Consider the following 22,339-nt stretch of genomic DNA (forward strand, 5'->3'; position numbering starts at 1 on the left):
AGATTGTGAGAGAAGAAGTATATCTCATTAAATTAAAACCCATGATTGAAAAGACACATTTGCTTTCATATTAAAAAATGGACAATGCTCATTCAGATTCATAATATGTTTTTTATAAATTTAATTCAATATATAATTGTAAATTTTCAAGAAGGAAAACCAAAACACTTATTGAATGCAAAAGTATACCTTCTGTCTGCTGTATTTACTGTTAACATGTATTTTACAGCATTATTGGAGGATCTCAAAGTGTTTAAAAATCATAAATATTTAATAAGCAATTGTAGAACAAAAATGTTGTACAGGAACAAAGCCAACAACTTGCAATTTCCAGACTTATACTCCAACTTCAAGTCTTGAGTCTTTGATAAAAAGACAGTTCTTATTCCTATGGCAAATGTATTTGACACTACTGAGTAAAAAACAGCACTTAATAATATCAAAGACAGGTCAAACATTTATATAAACAGTAGCACCACTTTTGACCTTAGTATATAAATAATCACAATTTACTTTTTTTGTCCCTCTTTGACAAGACAGCACAAAGGCTGAGATAAGACACTAACCGAAAGGCTGAGGAGATGTGTTTTGATGAAAGCACTGGAAGCAAAGCTCCAGTTCTTGCACTGGGGCTTTCACTTAAAGATGTTAAAATATAATTTAGGTACTGTAGATGACTCAAGAAGCTACCAGGTTTTTGGATGGTTTCCTGTTCTTGAGCAGTACTCCAGAACGTTTTCAAATTTACTTAACCAAAGTAGAAATGTTAGCACAATGACTATGGTATCTGTCTATATATACCTAGACAACAAACTCATTCCATGTCTCAGTTGTGTTCTCCAAGTGCTTCAGCTTATTTCTGCATATTGTTCATGTGAAGATTATATGATTAAAGAATAAAAAGAAATAAATCCTGCAGAGGAAGGCATGTCTGTTGCAAACTATAACCTCATTTTCAATCCAATGTGAGATGACCCATGAATGTTAAATAGGAATTATTTCATACCAAAAAGACAATGTGCAATTTGATCCAGTTTGCCTGAACTTTGGGCTTCGTAGCTGAGCTAGTTGTGAAATGCTGCTGCTGTTTTTCAGAATGAATATAAAATGACCTGTCAAAATAAAACAGAAAACAACTTTTCAGGCTGAAGAAAAAGTGTTTCTGAAGGGTCTTTAAGCATGGACGACTTCCACTTAAAATCTGATTAAAGAGCAGGTACATCTATTCCATTTCTCTGTTTCCAGGCCTGGCTTGTCTTACCTTCAGGTTTGTTGAGGGTGTGATCCTGCAAAGGAGCTTGCTTCTGAAAAGCAGGTGCAAGAGCACTACTGGAACTTCTTACCCAGTCAAAATCATCTCCATTTGCAGTTTCAATCCAACCACAGCTGTCTCTCTCAAGGTCACAAACAGCAGCTGAAAGGAAGAGATATTTTACTTTATCTCTGTGCATGACATTACTAATCAAGCTTTGCAGTATCAAAAGGAAATATAATATTTCTAGTACATCACAGATATTCTAGAAGGAAGTCTAGGAAAGGGGAGTGGGGAGGCAGAGTGCAAGATGAGATATTTATAACGTTTGGGTAAGACAGCAGTCCCACAAGAACTCATGCCATTGTTACATCCAATGCAAACCAAAGCCTTCCCTCTAAAGGCACTGCATCGAAAGCACTCAGAGCAGGTGCGGAGGCACTGAAAACAGCCCTCACAATCCTCATGTTACAGATCAAGAATATAGAGCACACAGTTCAGTAACAAGCCTTCTGCAAGGTCTTTTAGGGAATCAATGTTGGAGCAAGAAATCAAAATCCTTTATTACCTCAATTTCAGGAAGTGTGTTTATGATAACAAACCTCTTCCTCTAGTTATAATAGGAATTAAGTGTCAGGTATTACTGAGATACTATGATATTGACAATCTGTGGAACACAAACTACTGCAGTGAAAAAAATTTGAAAAACATTGTCCTGGTTTGAACTAGAACAGAACTAATTGTGTTCAGTGATTTTACTTTTCAGCTAAGCCTCTTCTAACTAACTGCACTTTCTGAAGTTAATGGCATATTTTTGCAGACAGTATCTGCATCTTGAAGTGATAATGCTTGAAGTTTACAGTTATTACAAAAGACTGGTATGCAGAAAGGATCTTGCTTATACTTGCTTCTGTGCAGATGAAGGTCACTGCTAAATCTTGTGTACTATATTGGAGAGTCACACAGCAAGAGGCAACACCTATGGGGTGGAGTGGACAGGACGGTGACCCTGAACTGACCAATAAGGTGTTCCATCCCATATGTGCCATATCCAGTATAAAGTTGAAGGATCGCAAAGGTCAAGGTCTCTTCTCCAATGGCTGGCATCTAAGGAAGACTCTGTCCATTCTGCCTTCAGTCCTGATTTGTGCATCCTTGAATCCAATTCCAGAATCCAGCCCCTGAATCTGGTTTCCATCTGCCGCTAAGTACAGTCTGGGATTTTCCCAGTGCCTGCTCCACAGCATCAATAGTGATGGTGAAAAAATTGTCATCAAGGGAGTTGGTTTTGATATTGGGTTTGTATATATTTGTATATAGCTAATTTTATTGTTACTTCTTTCCTTAAGCCTGTTTTTGTTTTCCAGTCCATAAGTGTCTCTCCCTTACTCCCTTTCTCTTCCTCTTCTGGGAAGGAAGATAGGAAGATAGCATCTCTCATTCATCTAGTGCCCAGACCAGCCCTAACCCTTGACGTATATTCAGCTGCATTCTTCAATTCTTCATTTAAAAGAACAGTTACTTTTTAGAAAATGTGTCTGATAAAAAATAACGAAAAGAAAGGAGTGGAAGGGCGTCATATGCAAATGAATGTAAATTGACAAGGTTATCGTGTTAAAATGAGGAAACAGGTTTTCCTCTTCTGCCCTTAAAAATATCCTCATTAATTAAATTTTTGAGCCCTGTAATTGTAATAGCTTTCAACAGAAAACATTACAAGATTCTTTTTTGAGCAATACTAGATTTATCCAATAACCACTGGATAAATAGAAAAATATTCAGAGTTGACTGTCAGAGTGCTACTGTTGTTCCATAACATCTTATCACAGCTTCCAGTGGCCGTATCATTACATTATAGAAAATGTACATTTCAGAATCAAATGAAGACTCATGAAGAATAGGATAAATATAAATGTTTATTTATGGAAGATATGGGAGGGGTTTTGATATATGTTTTTTCTTCTTTAAGAACTCTGTCACATTAAGTTATATAGCATTTGTTAGAAAGAATGAAAAAAATACTAACCAGGCAAGATAGTATTATTGTTGGTTAGGGCTTCTTTAGACACGATTTTGTGGATTATTAAGCAAAGCACAGAGAAATCCACAGTTATTAATTCTGCTTCAAAAAATCATTCCACTAATATGGGTGATAAAATAACATGTTAGAGATCAAAAAAAATTTGAGTTTTCTATGCATATAGTGCATGTAGTTCAGAAATGTCAATGATAAAATTATATTAAAATTATCAAATATGAACAAAATAAAGGAAGAAACTTTTTATATAATAAAATGAAGACAAAAAAAGTTTGCAAATATTCAAGGACCTAAGCATGACAGAAATTACTGAAACTCCACTGACAGAACATAACAGAAAGGGAGTATGGAGAGTTATTTCTGATTTGCTTTTTGCTTGACAGAAGAAACTGTCCTATATTCCCAGAACAGCAAGAAAGGATATTACAAACTTTGGAGACAAATGGTTACACCAAAAGAGGCAAATAAGCAAGAAAAAAGTGTTAAGTCTGAGACCAGTCTTGCATCTGTAACTTGAAATGGAGAGAAAACATAAAAGGAGCAAAGCACCAGAACATGCATTTAACTTGAGTATGGATGAATACACTGAGATAAAAAAAAACACCCTAAAACCTTCAACTAAATCTCAAACCAACTATTTAACATCTAGAGAAGATACAAGAAAAGAGCAAGGTTGGAATATACTTGGTTCATGATGCTTGGTAATTTCAATTACCTAATTGTACCATAATCTCTTTGACTTGTCTTTGACAGATTATCCAGAAAGGAATGTAGTTGCTTGAGTACCTCTGTAGTTTCTTTCAGAGTAAGCACACATAAACTAACATACCTTCTTTCCTAGTACTTTGTTTTCTGCCTTTCTCCTGTTTCCTATTTTCCTAAATGCCCTTCCGCAAGACTACAGGATTATCAGTCTCTACATTCCCCTGAAATCTGTCTCACAGCTCATGAATGTTTATGCAGAATGCACAATAAAGAAATCCAGGTGAAATGTTATTGTTATTATTATTATTGTTAGCTGACAACTCTTTCTTTCACTTTGGCGGTAGTTTGAGCAACCTAAAGATGTCCCTGCTCACTGCAAGGGGGCTGAACTAGATGACTTTTAAAGGTCCTTTCCAACCCCAAACATTCTATGATTCTAGGAACAGACAAATATGACTTGTACATAATGCATGAATGTATATACCTCTTTTGAAATGAGGAACAGATTTGCGTACAGAACAGTCATGTTACCAGAATACTGTCCAATCTGATTTTATTCCTTATCTCACCATGTTCATCATTCTTAGGTTGGAAGAGTGAGCATTCAGACTCTATCAAATGCATAGGATGTAAACCTTAGAAATTATAATGTAAATACATCTTACAGAACATAAACACACAATGTGATGGGTTTGTTAGGTCATTGCTGTAAAAACTTGAAAAAGGCAGGGTTTTTTTCACTTCTGTTGTTAGTGCATGGAAATCATGTATAACAGCTTTATAGCCAGAGTAAATTCTTCAGCTGTAGAAGAAAAGCTGTGACCTAATAGGAGTAGTGGTACTCAACAAAAAGAACTGACTTTGTAATTTTACTTTTTTTTTTTTTTACTTTTCTAAACTAATCAGAATATTTTTTTTTTTAAGTCCAGGACTTGTATTTTTGTAAAATGCAACTAGAAACCTGGAAGAAAGAATGATCTCATCACACATAATCTCATCTTAGAGTGTGATTCTAAGACCAAAGTGGAGCAAACAAATTCACTGATAGATTTGTATACGAAGAAAAGTAACAAAGATAATTTCTGGGAGCTCAGAAAACTACACTGAGATAAGAAAAACAATCCAAGAAGTAGACACCTTCAACAGAATTATTTTACTCCTGACAGAATGAAGAACTCATCTGAGAGATAATGAAAAGCAAGAGATGACTCAAGAATTGATGCTACGAGATGAGAAAATTGCAAGGAGATGCTGCTTGTTCGGTGGACTTGGTGCATCCAAGTACTTAAGAAAATCAACTTGTTGGAATTTAAGATAAAAGTCTTAAAATATTTTGAAAGATATTTTGAAAGATATTTTAAGCCCATGTAACATCCCTGCCTGGTTCTCATATCAAGAGGAAAAATATAAATTAAAAAGGCTAAGGAGCATACAATCACCAGCATATGGAACACAGTGGAAAAAAAATGTTAATGTTGATGAAAGGAGCAACATAGTTGTAGGTGGTGAATTCAACAAAACATCTGTGCTTAGTCAAGCTAAGAAATCAGGAAAAGTGACTGAGAAAAACAGAACCTCATTTTAAGAAAGGTAATCAGAAAGCAATCCAGACTACAATAACCAAATAATACACAGCATGCGTAAGCATACTTTGAACAAAAGTACAAAAACACATGAAGTAATTCAAAGGTGACAGAGTGTAGTAAGGTTTTTAATATGAGTAACATGAAAGGAATAAAGAAATAATTCTTCTCAGCAGTGCTCATTGAAATCAGCAGAAGCAATAGGCACTTGTACTGTGAGGTTGCTCAGACATTGGAATAAGTTGCCCTGAGCAGCTGTGTGTTCTCCATCCTCAGAGATACTCAGAACCCAACTGAGTAAGGTCCTGGGCATCCTGCTCCAGTGGACTTTGTTTTGAGCAGGGGGGTTTAACTATGATCTTCAGAGATCTCTTCCAACCTCAACTATTCTATAGAAAGAGCAGAATTTTTTCTTCAGCTTCATACTGGACCACAAGAGGAAAGATATTCTGCATAGTGAACATTTAACAGTTATTTCTAGTTTTACCTAATCAAACAGCTACCTAATAAAACAGAATTCAGTTTCCTAACTTGGAGCTCTGTATATTTTGGATACAAAACTTACTGAACAAGTGAAACACTGGACACCAGTGTTCTAGTCACGAAAGACTGGAAACTAAAACTGGAGAGAAAAATAAAAAAAAAAAAAGCTGTAATTATTTATCTGAACTGCTAGAAGTCAAACAGATATTTATCAGAGCCACACCTTTCAAATTTCCTAATGAAAAAGTATAAAGTTAAGCATGGATTTTGGATTGTACTAGAACCTATGAGGAAGTTTATAGTCACAAACTATTGTAAGGATCTTGTCTACAATATTTCTGTTATTTGTGGGAATGTTAGAAACTATCACACTTTTTTTTTTAATACTGTACTAAATATTGCTCTTGGCAACTCCCTTTGAAAATGAATCATGACTTTCATAGCACACTATTAGTTCAATGCAAAAGCAGTAGACTTCTTTTCAAAGATGGAAAGTATAACCATGATTTCTTATGGAGAATGGGAATTGAATGAATCCAAAAAACTTTTGAATCTACATATTAGAGGCCTTGAAAACATTAACTCCCTATTGACTGCAGTGGAGAGGAACTCTGGGATCATTATCTCCCTCTACTTCTCCACATCTCAGTTTCCATGCAAAGCAAACTCAGGCACATAGGCCAGACAGGAGTCACAGCACATCCTCACAGAAAATGTTGACACAGCCTGAATTGTATCTGTGACTATGCCTGTGCAGATGCTTTATCTACCAGTCCAACTCTGGTACCTTCAATATCAAAATTAAATATACAATTAAACACATACAATTTAAATGTGAGTCTGCAGCCACTGCATTTCTCATGCTTCCTGTCCCACTCTTTCTCAGGTCTAATTGCAGGACCATGTACACTTAAGACGAGGCATCTCACACAGTGGTCCCACAGAATTTCCATATTTGTACAAGTGTAACGTATTTTCTTCTTTTGTTTTTTTTTGTGTGTGTGTAATACTGTACATGTGACAGCATGGTGCAAAAGTGTGTGCACAAGTTCTATTTGGGTTTTTTTTTGCTTGGTTGGTTGGGGTTTTTTTATAGTGATTTCCTGAGTCAGTTTTCAGTATTTTACAGATTAACTGTACCTGATATTTAGCATTTTAAAAATTATAGATTAAAATTCTGTATTTTAAGCAACTCTTTCTACTAAATACATAATCAAAGACTTTTTTTTCCAGTTTTAATGCTAAGAGGGAAGCATTTGCTACAGAAAATAGAAGGTGAAAAATGCAGAATAGAATCAAAAGAAACTATTTCTCAAAAGCTTTTATTTTTAATTCAATTACAACATTTACAAAGTCATTACAGCCTGGCATACAGGGCAAACAAGCATAGTCACAGAAGTCTAACAACTTAGATTTTGAAATTTTCACTTACGGCACTTTGCTTCATCATGGCTATTTGAACAGTCCGGTGTAAAATCACAGCATCTGTCAGATGAAATACATTGTCCATCCCCACATGAAAAAAGTCCCGGTAGACAATAAGAAGATGAAGAACTAGCATCTGAAAATTCTATTTCCCCTTAAAAATTGGAAAAGAAGATGTAAGTAAAAACACATCTATATAAAACTCTAAGTGCTTTTTATCATCTTTGAATATAGTAAAGTACTGAAGATAGGGAACGTAGTATCCCCTATGAAGCTAGATTATAGAATCATGGAATAGTTTTGGTTGGAAAAGACCTTTAAGATCAAGTCCAACTATTAACCCAGCACTGTCATGTCATCACTAAATCACATTCCTAAGCACTATATCACAACTAATATGAAACACAGCTGATATTAACATCTCTGATGCTCTTAAACTATCTACTATTCTCCATGATATTCAAACTCTTCTGAGAAAAACTATTAATAACACCTTAAAGTTACACAGCCAGGCTCCAGTTCAGAGGCAAGGTGCTGTGTATAGCAGCCTGCTGATCCTCCTGCAGCTAGGAGTTGCTCTTTCAGAAAACCTTTCTGCTGTCATGGTGGTTTCTCTGCATTCAGCTCACAATGAGAGCTCTTGAGAAGTCAAAAGTTTGATTTTGCACCACTACAAGCTTGCACTTCAATCTGCATTTTAGAAAACACCCCAAATTTCAATGAATAGGGAAACAAAAAGCTGAGGACTGTTGGTTTTACTTCAGTAGATTTCTGGAAAGAGAGCAAGTGAGAGGAATGATGTGTAGCTTGCCATCTTTTTTTTTGTTTAGCTTTTTTAGATACTCATATTGTTATCCAGACAGAGCTTTTTTGAAAAATGATCCCTTCTGAGAATAGTATCTTTGTGACTGATGGGAAAATAAGGGAGTTTTAGGGAAAATTAGACTGTATATATGGATCAGAGAAGCCTGTAGAATACCACACTGAAGTTCTCTATTATGCCTTTAAATTTTCCGGTAAGGAAGAAATTCAGATATCTGCTGAGTATAATCCATCAGTGTTACCATTGATTATGTGTGTGCTCATGCCATTTCAGAAAAGTAGCTATTAATAGCCAAAATTACCAGAAGCAGCAGTCTGACAGAAGGTTGCATTAGTTTACTTTTCCATCTGTTGGCATTTCACCATTTACAGAGTGTGAGTACACAGACAAATTTGGTGGGCTCTTACTGTATGGCTGGATTTTGACAGTTACGATGGGAGAACCCTCTTGCACTAAAGATAGTGCTTTGCTTCTGTCTCTGCATCTAAGTGTAACTGTGGGCAGGTACCATGCAGTAAGTGCTATCTGAAAATTGTCACCACAGCTCACTTCACAGAAGTAGTACGAACTACCTATAGGAGCTCGTGTGTAACACAGGATGAGTCTCTTCATTATAGATGATTTATTACAGCATATGGACATTTTCCTCAGATTTTCCCCTGCTTTCTTAAAGACATCTTGAAGTTGTCAGTTGAATCATAGTTATACCTAACAAATATAAGGGAAAATGTATTGAAAACCACAGAACTTGCCTTCACTTTCTTGGTTTACACTTGGAATTGATTTATTTACAACTCTACATTCCTCTGTTATACTGATGTCATCAACAGCAACAGTAGCATTTCTTGTTAGAATAGTAGCTCGTAAAACAATCTGTAACGACCAATAAGTTAGCTCATTAAAATTGACATGATAAGCAGATATATATGTATATATTAATTTATAAATTACAACATTTGCACAGGAAGTAAACACTACCTCCTTAAAACTCCAAATACCAGCCAGTAAAATCTGTCCCTGAGATTTGACCCAAGTCATAAATTTACTCCTCAACTGTCAAAGCCATAACTACTTTTACTTATGGAAAGTTATACAACCCAGGTGACCTTGCATCTATCTAAACTGGTAAAAGCCATCACTACTTGAATGAATTGTCTTCCTGCTAGAGCCATTAAGTTACACATCTTTTAAAACGAGCTCTTCAGGGTTGCCAAATGTGATGGTTTACAAGTCCATTTAAATGTGTTCATCTGTACTTCTGGCTGAAGTCAACAACATGTGATACGGTAAAGGTAGGGAAGGTAAAGATGCATTTGTAAAGAGAAGGAGATATTCAGGATATCATAAAAGGAAGTCAAGTTCAGTCCTAACTTGCCCATAATGAGAATTGAGTGCGCTTTCTTTTAGATAATTTTACAGATGAGGCATAAAATGAAAAGACCAAAACTGGAATTTTGGTTTGCTGAATCCTTGTATGTGAGTTGGTGATTCCCAATTAGCAAAACTGCTTATTGGTTCTGTGATTAATGCTGCAAATTGAAATATTTGCACTACTCCTGCTTTTAGTCAACATAATTAGGCCTGCATTCTGATCAACAGTTTTTATAGCAAGATCATTTCTTAAAAGCTACTACACTATCACTACTTGATTTTTATTATAAAAAGGTGATTCTAATACATACCAGACTGAGACAATAGTGATGTTCTTTAATAACTATCTACTTAAAGAACTGAATGGAATTCTTTCTGATATGAGCATTAAAAAATAGAAATTCTTTTCTATATTTCATTATAAATGTAAATTCATTCTAAAACACAAATTGGAGTAATTTTTTGAAAGCAATGTAAATGTAATTTGCAACTACCTGAAAAGGTAAACCCTCAGTTACGCTTTCTGTAGGTATATTCACTTTTGTCCACTGCATCTCAGACAATCCTGCAATGTCACACAATTTTTCCAAACTTCCACCCCACGCAGTTCTCTTAAAGACAGAAAGCTGGGAATCCGGAGATAACCAGTACCAAAATCTTACCTGTTGGAAGAGTTTTTAATGAAATGCTTAAAAATCTGTAACATCAATCTGCAATAAATTCAGTACCCACTCATATACATACGTTACAACACAGAACAACATGACAGGTTTAAACATAACCTTTGCATAAAAGAAAGAGACTTATGAAACTATGGCATGCTGAGGAACAGTATTATGTCTGAAGATAAAGTCATCATTAAAAGTAAAGCTTATTTTTAAAACTTATTTTTAACCTGTTATCTATCAGCTGATGCAAACAACTTCATAACTAAGCTAATCTCACAAGTGTAACAGTTGAGGTACTTATATGAGAGAAAACTTATGATCTTCTATTTCTACAAACAAAAATGAAAATTATGTGAAGATAAATGTTTAAAATAATCTATTGAACGCCTGAAACAAGTGGATTGAACAATACACGAGAAGGAAAACTAACGACTGTAGGTGGATGAGGTTACAATCAACTGCTTGCCAAGCAGAAAAGACCAGAAAACTGAGAATCCCAGTTCAGTATGCCTCCCTTGCAATACAGAGTAAACCTTATGCTTTTTGTTGCTGTTAGTTTCGGTTTTGGGGTTTTTAATACTACTCAGATAACAATTCAGCCAAAAACTGAAGGGATGAAGTAGGATTTTCAAAGACCACTTCATTTTCCTTCCCCCCAAGTCCTTCCTGCTTCTTCACATATGGAAAGACTAAAATTTCTTCACCAGCACACTATTTACTTCCCCACAAAACCCTTGACAATACTTGAACCTTTGTGAAGATATAACAAGAGCTCTAAAAATAGTGTTTTCCAACAGTTCTTTGCCCATTTTCATATGATCTTACACTGTGAAACTTGGACCACCACACTACAGAAAATTTCCTTTTATTTTTTCATGTCTTAAATTTTTAAACAGATAAAGGATGCAGACCATTTTGAGGTAATGGCCAAATGAAACTTATATTTTTATTTTTTTTGCAATCCACTAACAAATAGGAGAAAATTCATCTTTCGCCTCAGAACAAACACAGATGCATGATTTAGCTTTCAGTTGGATATGAGCAGATTAAAGCCTTTTATTTGAGCAAGACGACTGACACAATAGGTTATACAGGTCATGGAAATGCATTATATTATGGACCGTAACAGCAAAACCAACTTAGGGCAATGATGTAATTTTTACTTAACTTCGTTTACTGTGAATTAACACAAATTTCTAATCACTGGTTAGGCTACTGAGGAAAACAAACAAACAAATATTTAAACATAAAACTGAGCAAACACCTTTCCTCCTCCAGGCCAGCTTAAGTCAAACACTTAGTCTGCCTCCTTCCTAGTCTTATTTTCTGTAGTATTTGCTGCAGGTTACACTCAGTCTGTCCCAGTTCCTTCAGTGAGGCAAAAAGTAGAACAGGAGGTTAGGTATGAGTAATGATTTCTTACCGGTGGTGCCTACACATTCCCTGCTCTTTGGTTATTAGTCTTCTTCCCCTACTTCAGCTCAGGGCTTTCACAGGCCACAGTACTGCTGGAGTGTCCCTGTCCCAGCACAGGTCACCCACAGTCACAGTTGTCTTAGACTCATAGATCCTTAGCATGGACCACCTCCTTCTTTGTATATATCTCCAGCTGTGTCCTCAACAATGTGCCCTTCCATGTCTCACCTGCTCGTCTCCAAGATTTTTTTTTTTTAAGGGAAGCAGTAGTTTAAGAGTAACCAGACTCTGAGAGGAGTCTTTTCTTCAATAAATTATCAAACTAGTTGTAATGATTTGAAAGCAAACCAGTGAGAGACTCCAAGTCAGAAATGCAATTTAATAGGAAAAATAAAGTAAATGAAATAGTACAAAAAAAAACACAGACGGAGTCAGAATACAACTTGACACTCAGTGTGGTGGTAGCAGTCTAGATGAAGTGGTCTTGTTGAACTAGCGATCCTGTAGAAATTTCTGGTAGCTCTTATCCCCTGGAAATCCCATGGGTAAGGGCCCCTTATGCTGTCCTGAACCCCAGATTATATCCAGGTGGGAGGTCTTGGCTCCTCCCCCTGGGCAGAGCATCTCACAATGGGCTGATGTTATTCTGTGTGGTGGGTCCTTGATTGCCCATTAAATGGAGCTAGCTCTTGGAGGGAGTAATCTATGAGTCATGGGGCAAGGCATTGATGGGCCCCTTAACAGAAGATAGTCCAGAGGGAGGAGGCAGGGAATACACTGCCCCACCTGGTTTCAACAGCTCATGAAGATGGTGATAGAATACATAATTTTGGGCATATCTTACATTGTAACCTAGGACACCAGTGTCTCTGTCAAATCTGTAGACTTTAGTGTGCCAAGGAGGTTGAAGAACAGGACTGATGAATTTGAGAACTCCTTACATTCAAATAATTGACTGATACTATGAAAATCTTTCACTTCTGACACTGAATTTAGTCCATCAAATTGGCAAATACACCAAAGACACATCTGCTGTGTATGAAGGGAGAATTTCTTTTTGCTTGCATTGTATAGTGCAAGGTGGTTCAGTGATAAGGAAATATTCGTGTTACAATACCCTGGTACTTTTTAACATCTTTTGGCTTCATGGTTGGTAGAATTGGTCTCTCAATTTCACATAGTATCTCTTTTTGCCCACTCATGAAAATCATGTATTATATAAAATAATATCAAGATTTATTAATAAACTGAAATACATTCACTTAACTTTTCCCCATCAGAAAGTATAAAGAATACAAAGCAGCAGGTATAAAAACACCTAAAAATTAGCTGAAGAACTACACCTTAAACAATCTAGATATAGGATTTATATTTATCAAACAAATTTGTTTTCATTATGTAACATATAAAATGACCATCTCTTTGTCTACATGTACTAATTTACAATGATTACTGTGTCCATTGAAGAGCCATAAACAGGGAGGTAGGACTAGAAATTTTCTTCTGCAGCTGCGAAGCCTTGAGCTAATGGAAGATGTTTCTTTGCTGACATCTACAGAAAGACTCAGCTACAAGAAGCTACAGAAAGAAACTGCTTCTAGCCGTCAATTAGCCAGTAAGGCACAACTTTAAACTGTTATCTCTCAACTCCCGAGCCTCCAGTTTTCTTCTTTTTTGTTTTTTTCTTTTTCTCTTTTAAACAACTGAAGCCATAGAACTTGTGAAGCAATTAATAAACATAGCTCTCTTTGTGTAGACCCTTTTATCCTCTCAGTGGGACATCCAACAGAGGGCAACATCTCACATTTATACCAAGCACAACACACCAAAACACCTCCTAATGAGCAACCCCTACTCATTGCTCTTTCCCAGAAATACAAGTCTGCAGGGAAATTGTGGCAGCAAGCCAGGCTTCCATTTTTCAAAACCACACTCTTTTCAGACTTATATAGCTGGGTAAGAACTTGCCTTAGTTTTTTTATTGAATTTGGGAATTGTAAATATATTCAATATGTGCATACACAAAATGAAAAAAAAAGCTTTCTTTTCTAACTTTGAACTAGAGAAATTTATGTGCATCCCCACTGCATTTGTATTTACTTTGAATGCAGACCAAACTCTGCAACAGAGCTAGAAAGAATACTTTATTGATTTGCATACCAGTTTTGTCCATTTTGCCTTAAGGTGTTCTAAGATAAATTAATCTGAACCTGCAAGGTGCTTATCTACTCAGTATCAAAGGCTACAAAAACCATATGAAACTGTCTGGATGAATACACTGCATGCAAAGGCTATAGGTGTCCCAGGAGTAGGTATCACAACACGCAGGGCTCCAACGGGATGCTGCAGGGCGCTCTGTGTTCCCTGAAGCAATATTCTATGTGGTTTTGTTCTGCTTCCATTTCATTTCTGATTCTTTACAACACCAAGAAGCCACATGAAGATTAAGAACTGAGACAGTGCATTAAACGACAGCAAGCTACTGTACTTAAATGTTTAAGAGGCTGCTGCCCTTCAGCTTCAGGCTGCAACTGTTCAGCTGAAGTCTAGTAATTCATTGATGTGCATCGCTCAAGGCAGCCACAGTCTCAAGTAAAACGGGGCAAACGTTTCAGATTCCTCTTACAATAGGAAAAGAAAAGATAAGAAGTCTAGTTCTTGCTGAAATAAAATTCTGCTTTTTGTTGGGCCTTCTGAGTGTAGACCATCCACACATTACTTTCTGACATTTTTATTTTTGAAAAAAAAAATAGTGTTCCTAAATGAAAACTGTTTTTCTGTTCTACATGTAGTCTGAAAAACGAAGCAACCAGTTTAAATTTTATTATGTTTCTGGCAAGCTTTCCCTATCTTTTCCTTTTCTTCTCTGTGTCTTATTAAATCAGGAGTTACTATTCAGTAGCAGAAAAAAACATAACATCATAACTAGATAACTTAGCTTCTCCCCAGTATAGCATAAGCTTTGAAAAGTTATGGAATAGCAAACAAAAAAAGCCCCAGAAAAACCAAACCAAACCAACCCTTATAAAAATGCATAGCATCTATTCATTTTATTCAGTGGTCAAAATGATAAACAAAAATATAGTTGGGACTGTTCTATTGTATGTATATTTGTTTAATAAAGTAATTATATATATTTAATACCTGTTAATACATATTTTGATTTCCAGCATTCTAGTTATAAAACTGTATTTTGATTTTTCACCTGAGACATTTTTATCCCTCCTGACCCATTTTTGCCAAGTGCCTTTCTAGTTTCTCAAATCAGCTGCCCCCCTGGCATGCCTTTGCATTCCTCGGCAAGAGCTATAGGATATTTGCCAAAAAAAAAAAAAAAAAGGGGGGGCATTTCAAGGTAAACACTCAGGTACTGCACTGAAAAGCACCCTCCTCAAACAATCAGTTAAAATGCAGTAGGTGTCTGAAGCATGTGTGTCTCCAATCACACCATCATAGTTAATCTGTATAGAGATTTCCAACCAGAGATCTCCTGCTATGGGACACTGGATGTGAGTCTTTCCTGCCCACAGATGACAACATGATGCCTTGTCAGCTTTTGCTGGAAAGGCAAGATGCTTTGGCTGTGAGTTGATATGTCCCTTGATATGTCCCTGATACAGTTGTCCAGCTAAGTTTGTCACAGCACACAAAAAACTGAAGCATAGCCTTAAATCTGAGGCACCTGGTGGATGCTTTAGAAGGAATGATAAGAAGATATAAAAATCTGGCAGCAAAGCATTAGGAAGCCTCCAACCAAAGAACTAGTCTGTAACTCCTTCCACTGGTATTGAAGTGGAGCCTGTTTTTCAGCAGCAACATTTACACCACAAAGAAAACCATATCTACACATCAGGTGAGTGATAGCTTAAAAAGGTGGGGACAGTTAACATCAAACTGTTACCTGACAGCAGGAAAGCCCACTGGACAGTTTGACAAGGAAAGGGCTCCCCAGATGAGACATGGCCATCTTGGTGTTCGTCTGATGTGATCCACTGAAGTAAAGAAATGCTCCTGTAAATAAAAGTCAAAGAAAGTGAGAACTATGTCATGCTCCAATGCCAAACAACTACCTCAGAGAGGTAACTATGTGCTGCTCTGTGAGGCACATAAAGCTTATTCATAAATGCAAACAAGTGTAATAGCTTTGCTGTCAGCTCAGTCACTGTTAATAACGAGGAGCATCTTGCAACAGGCTGTGACAACCAGTGTCTGTGTAGGCAAAAACAAAAATAGAATTGCTAAATGCTCCTGCCTCTTTGCTCCACAGTAAAATTAACATGACTGAGTGCAAAGATGAGGAAAGAGGGAGAAGGAAAAAGGGTATTTGGTCAACCATTCAAGGTGCCTGCAAGCAATTAAACTTGAGGAAGTAAATACAGAGACCTGCAAAGGAAGTTCAGATATTTCTTCTGTGAGCGCTTTACTGTGCAAACCTAATGGATGTATTTCTTTATCTGCCCTCTTCAGAAAAAAAAAAAAAACAAACTTCCATCCACCAAATACTGCAACTACTTCCCATAAACTTCCACTCTCTGCACAGGCTGGGGAGAGCAAAAGGACTGCAGGAGCTGCAACACAGAGCACCCTGGAGATCAAACGGCATAGACCTTAGCCAGTATCCCTAAAGGACACATTTTAATTGGCTTAAATAATGTTTCAAACAGAATTTACAACAAAAAATAATTTCCTTTAGGGTACAGTATTCATACTCAGCCCAGCCCAGCCAGTTTTAAGCATGCTAACAATGTTGCAGACCATGGGAGCCAATGGAATAAGCTGTGTTTTCTCATGGGGTCCACAGACTTGACGTCGTTGTCTGTGCTAGTGGGGATGAAAGCTTAATTAAAGATCTAATCTGAACTCTAGCAAATGAACTGCCTTTGGATTTGAACTACAGCAGATGTGCTTCAAACAAAGGTAGGGAAGAATAAATATCTTCAAGGGGCCCAAATGCAGCATATTTTGAATGCTGTTCATGCTGGCTTCACTGAATACTGAGACTTTTTCACAAAAGTCTATGCAAAATAACACTAAAGGCTCAGTCTTGTTTGCACATTGATATTACACATATTGACTTACATGTTGGAAAGTCAGCTATTGTGCTGTCACAGTCATACTCCTTAGCTATATATTTCCCATGGGTACATAATGAAGCAGAGGGTTAGGTCAAGCCCCACGTGAATAATTGCATCACTTCAGCAAGGCTGGCACAAAGAGGAGACCATTACAGCTCTTTGTACAAACAGGCCTGCTGCACTCCACAGCGTGAGGGAAGCTCCCCTCATTGGAATGCCAGGGTACTTCAAAGGATCCACTTTTAATTTGCAGCTGAGGCTCTACAGTACCCTTGTTAAGAACTTCATTAATCAAAATTTGCTGCTGCCCTCCCCAGGCGAGAAGAGATGAACGCTTGATAGTGCCGCAAGCAATGGTTGCAACTTGAGGGACCTTGGTTTAACACTGACAAAAACTTGCTCAAATTCTAGAAGTCTAATTCAAAAGTTGTGGTGTGGTTGTAGCAGGCATAGTGATAGATGGGTGCTAAGCCACCTCAGAAAGAGTCTTTCACTAACTTATATGAAAAATGCATGGTTACTGGTCTGGAGAGGTGCTGCTTGATGATCTCAAGACCTGCTCAAGGCTTCAGCCTGTAGCAACATATAAAGATGTGAACCTGACTTGTAATGATTCAGGTACCAAAACAGCTTAAGTGCAGCAGCGCACAGTTGCATATGGTCTAATTTAAGATGCTGCTTAGGTTGCAGAGCCCACGTTTCTGCCAGAAGATTTCATTATGACCATATTACACATTAGATCTCATCAGCATCCAGAGTCACTCACATGGGAAAGACACAGATTATCAGTGCCCTTCTCTGGAGCTGTGGGAGTTTGGAAGCTGTGACACAGTGATGTTTGCAGGCAATGCAGTAACACAGATCCCAAGCCACTCTTCAGAGACAATGAAATATCAAATAGCTGCTGAGAAAATTATTAACAACTTCAGTGCATTTCATCATTTGGGGATCAATGGTGAAAAAAAAGCACATGATTGTGTAGTTTGGTACTAGGGTTTGCTCAGGCAAATTTTAATCCTGGGTTTTGTCTACCTTTGAATGCTCAAGATGTAATGCTTAATATTTCACATTCCTTTAACATGAACATGGTAGCGTAGTGTTGAAGTCCGGCTGTAAGATAATCTATATCATTGAAAAAAATTAAAGGAGTATTAAATTGTAACCCAGAATTTAAAGTAATCTAATCTCCACTGGAAGCAGTGTGGTAGACACATTTTAACAATATTAAAGTCATAGAATATTTATCAGTGTTATTTAATAATGACAAACACTTCAGAGCTAAACCATACAGTTTTAATTTTATGCAGTATGCTGTAATAGAATTTTTAGTTTGGAAAAATATTTTAAAATGGTCCTTTACTAGAAAAAAAAAAAATTCCAGCTGAATGAATTGTATTGCAACCACAGGCTGAAGGAAGAACAACTGTTCAAATGATATTACACTTTATTTTTTCCAGACAAAACTCATAAATTTACCTGCAGTCTGCAAAAAGCTACAGTGATATTTTGTCCAAATAATATTTTCCAGAAAGGCATCTGTGTGAATATTGGGTACAAAGATGTTTATGATACGCATGAGAAAAAGTTAAGCTATGCTAGTTCAAAAGTCAACATTTTATTATCAGTCTGTCAGCATTTACAAGTAGAAATACTCATCACAGAAGGAGGAAAAAACAGTAATACATCTCACCATGTCCAGTATTAGCTCTGTGACCTCTGCTAGAGAGTGTCCCACCGAGGGGAGCCTGTTCTTTCCTGATGTTCCAGTCAGCATCACCTGTGCTTAGTGGCTTCCAGCCACAGAGGTCAGTCTCGAAATCACATACCGTGTCATTAGCTGGTGTAAGAAGAACAGGAAGAGAGCAAGAAATTGAATCTGATGCAACAGTTTAATGCCACAACTATGACTATTTTGGATTTGGATGTATAAGTAGTCTTAGAGAAGTGCTGGCACGTTTCACTGAAATCCAGATTATTCAGATGGACAAGAAATTTTAGAAAACAGGTAACAGATCAGGTAGGCTCTTCCCTTCTTAATCAAACTGAGAACTGTGAAGGAAATTACCTATCAGAGTATAAACCGTGTCTTATTAAAGATGAGACGTGTACATAGGCTGCTGATAGATGATGAAAGTAATATATTCTTTTAAAACATGAATTCTATCAGTAAGTTAATAAGGAATGTGTGGGGAAAAAATAAAATGTATTTATTGCTTTAAATACACTGAAAGTAAAGATGGATTAAGCTTCCTCCTCATTTATTTTTGAAAATTATATTTAGATTTATAAATTATTTTGGTCTCCTAGAAATTTTTATTGTAAAGTAAAAGACCATTTTGTCAGTTGGTATGTATTATACTAACTTAAACTGTAAAACTGTCTCACATCCTCTTCCATTTCTTGAGTATAATTATTTTGATAAGAATATAATCTCATCTAAGTATTTTCCTTCCTATTCTAGAACAGCTTCACAAAGCACTACACTTAACTCTTTAAGTCACTTATCACTACTGTAAACCTTACTTCTGAACTGTACTTGGCACTTTCCAGACTTCATGGCACATTTATCCTATCCTATCAGCCTCAGATGTGATTATACATACTACTCCAGTTTTCAGATTATACAAAACCAAAACAAAATTCATCTTTGTTGAAGCACCATGGCAGTAAAACTCTATAGTAAGGATCTTCCTGGTATAAAGAGGTTAACTAAGCAGCTAAAACTTAAGGTAAAAGTAAAAAATCACAAATATCAGTATCTCTTATATGGATTCAGTATATACAATAAAATTCAATGAAGCTTGCTTTTCTGTTTAGTGCAGTATATTAGTTAAACATGAAACTTGGTTAACTTAATTACAGAATTTTTATGCTTTTGACAAGCTACCTTTTTAATTAGACTTCGGTGCTAATATATTAAGGGAGAATATGCAAATTGATATCCAAGACTAAGCTGATTTGCTGCATGGTAATTAATACTATGCCTAGGCATTGTGCTTTCCTTACCTAAGCAGTCTTGAAAGAACCATTCTTTGTTTTAATATCTCTTTCCTCTCGCCTCCCTAAGCCCTGCAAAAGATCTTCTGCATGAGAAGCTGACTGCAGTGGTTACATAGTGATATCCAAAAAGACACCTATAAATGACCATATAGACAAAGAACTTAACTCTGTTATGTACTAAGCAACCAAGAACCTCTTCCTGGAAAGAAATTGCCAGACCAAAGTTAAAATAATGGTTCAAATATGGAAGAGAAATCAAGATGGTGCTAATGATTAATATTTTAGAGCTCAATAAGGTATTTATCATGAGAATATTTTTCAGTGTGTGTTTTGTTTGTTTGTTTGGGTTTGGGGTTTGTTTGTGGTTTTTGAGGGGTTTTTCTGCATTTTTTGTAAAATGAGGAGAGCTGATCTGTGTGGCAGTACCCAAGCTCCTATGGAATTTGAGTTGTAAACTATCTGTATGATCAGTGATCAAAGCACCTCTATGTTATTACTTTGTCATTAATACTTTGTCATTTTTGGCTAGCATTTAATATCATTTTGGGAACAGAGAGGGTTATGCCTATACCTTCTTACTGACTATATGTGCACATTCCCTACCAGTTTATGACTAGTTTTATCTAGAATTTTTTAAAGGATTCGTGCAGAAAGATCACAGCTCACCATAGGTCAGCTAGCCTGAGCTTCCATATATTGTAAGTCTTTAGACAGATCTCTTGGTAACACCCTATGTCCCTTAGGTGAGACAGCCTCGTCTCCTGAGATGATGGCTTAGGGTTAAGAGACTAGTGATGTTATGAGAATCTCATGTTGACTCTGGATCTGCAGAAGGTACCCTTACTTGGGTTAACTGTTCTGGTAAAACACAAAAGCAATGCTACACACTGTTTATAAGAAATGAAGTCTCTGGAAATAATATGAGTGTAGCTTCTTTTTCTCCACATGTATGTACAAGATTTATGGACACATACTGACAATTCCAGACAATTAATGTGTCATAAGAAGCACATAAATGTGTGCTAAAAAAAAAATATGTTTCAGGCTAAAAAAACCCAACTCTTTTGTGCTTTTAAGTTGGATGGTAATAAAAGGATTTACATATGTCTCCATTTGCTGTAGAAGATTTCAAGGATTTACAATTGTGAATTGCTAGACTGTAAATGAAATGCAGTAAAAGATACACTCCTGTAAAATTATACAAGTTTCCTTCGTTCTACACATTTTCTATTCATAAATTATAAAAATCCTATGAAAGGCTGAGAATATTTAAGCTAATAAAAGAGATGCAAAATTAAAACCAGAAGAATTAAAGACAGGTGGTTTAAGGAAGCTTCTGATTAAGATAATTGAAAGTGATGTTCTCTCAAGAACAACTGTAGGATGTCCAACCCCACAATCATTTTGAGTCTACGTGAATGCTGATAAGCAGCTAATTTCCAGAAACACTACTGTTACCAATTCACGATATCACTTGAAAATATGAACCGCTTCCTAGACTTCTTGCCAAGGTGCTAGGATTGCTAGCTACTAATTCATTGGTGATGTTATTTATATGTATTATGCATGCATGTGTAATGTATAATAATAGAATGCATAAAAATATTAAGCATAGTGCTGGAAATATTTGGTATGCATGGTATTTAGTGCAAAACTTCCTTCATACTGGGTAGGAAATAAATTAAAAGCATCAACATGAAATCACTAATTTAAGAACTGTATCTCACTTTCTGTTTTGAATATATTAACTAGGTTTTGATAATTTATTATCAGTTACTGTGAAATAAGAAACTTAGAAAGGATCTCAAATAAGTGCTGTCAACTAAGACAATGAAAATGCAGAATTTAATGCTAAAAACATTAATTTCATAATTTGTCACTTCATTAGTGATGTTGATTCCAACAAAACCACTTAGGCAAAGGTGGTTACTCATTTGCATAGGTGTTTCCCAGACATGTTCCCAACTCTTCAAGACTTAAGTCTCATTTATTTAAATATATATTTATATAAATGGGCAGAGATTAAACTAAGATTAAGAACCAGTGTAAAAAAAAATGTGTATTTATTCTTGCAATAAAATGTGTTATTGTAAGATCATTCATGACAAATTAACATGAGCAAAGAGAAACATTATTTTTCCTTCCCCATTATAACGAAGCAAAGAAAATCCTCAAAGAGGATCACATTAAGTAACAGCTCTGTCTTTCTTTTCATTCAGTAGAACTGTCAGCTCTCTCAGTACATTAGAGTACTTCATCAAAGAAAACTACTGAGGATGTGTCCAAAGATAGATGCTGAAATACATAACATAACAGACATTATTTCTTTTAAGATTAAAAAAAGGTTTTTTTCTTTTCTTTCTTCTCAGCCAGTAGTCAGAGCAACATGCAAATGCTATGGGTTACTTATATATTAGAAAAGCTCCTTTTTCACCCTCTTTTGAGAAGAGGAATTTATTTTTGTGCAGTGCTCCAACAAAATGATAAATTTTCAATATGC

General features: G+C 36.1%; 1 protein-coding gene across 1 annotated transcript in view; it reads right to left on the reverse strand.

The window, feature by feature from the left end:
- Positions 1-22,339, reverse strand: part of MALRD1 (MAM and LDL receptor class A domain containing 1) — a gene marked incomplete at its 5' end in the record, with an annotated part of 53,666 nt that overhangs the window by 22,007 nt on the left and 9,320 nt on the right. Inside the window, 6 exons of the mRNA XM_008948063.1 lie at positions 1,007-1,112; positions 1,262-1,414; positions 9,062-9,182; positions 10,175-10,342; positions 15,666-15,775; positions 18,530-18,676. Coding sequence (XP_008946311.1) covers positions 1,007-1,112; positions 1,262-1,414; positions 9,062-9,182; positions 10,175-10,342; positions 15,666-15,775; positions 18,530-18,676 — 805 coding nt within the window. The remainder of the gene's footprint in view (positions 1-1,006; positions 1,113-1,261; positions 1,415-9,061; positions 9,183-10,174; positions 10,343-15,665; positions 15,776-18,529; positions 18,677-22,339) is intronic.

Source organism: Merops nubicus, unplaced genomic scaffold (assembly GCF_000691845.1).
Source record: "Merops nubicus isolate BGI_N331 unplaced genomic scaffold, ASM69184v1 scaffold6509, whole genome shotgun sequence".
NCBI classification, from domain to species: Eukaryota; Metazoa; Chordata; class Aves; order Coraciiformes; family Meropidae; genus Merops; species Merops nubicus.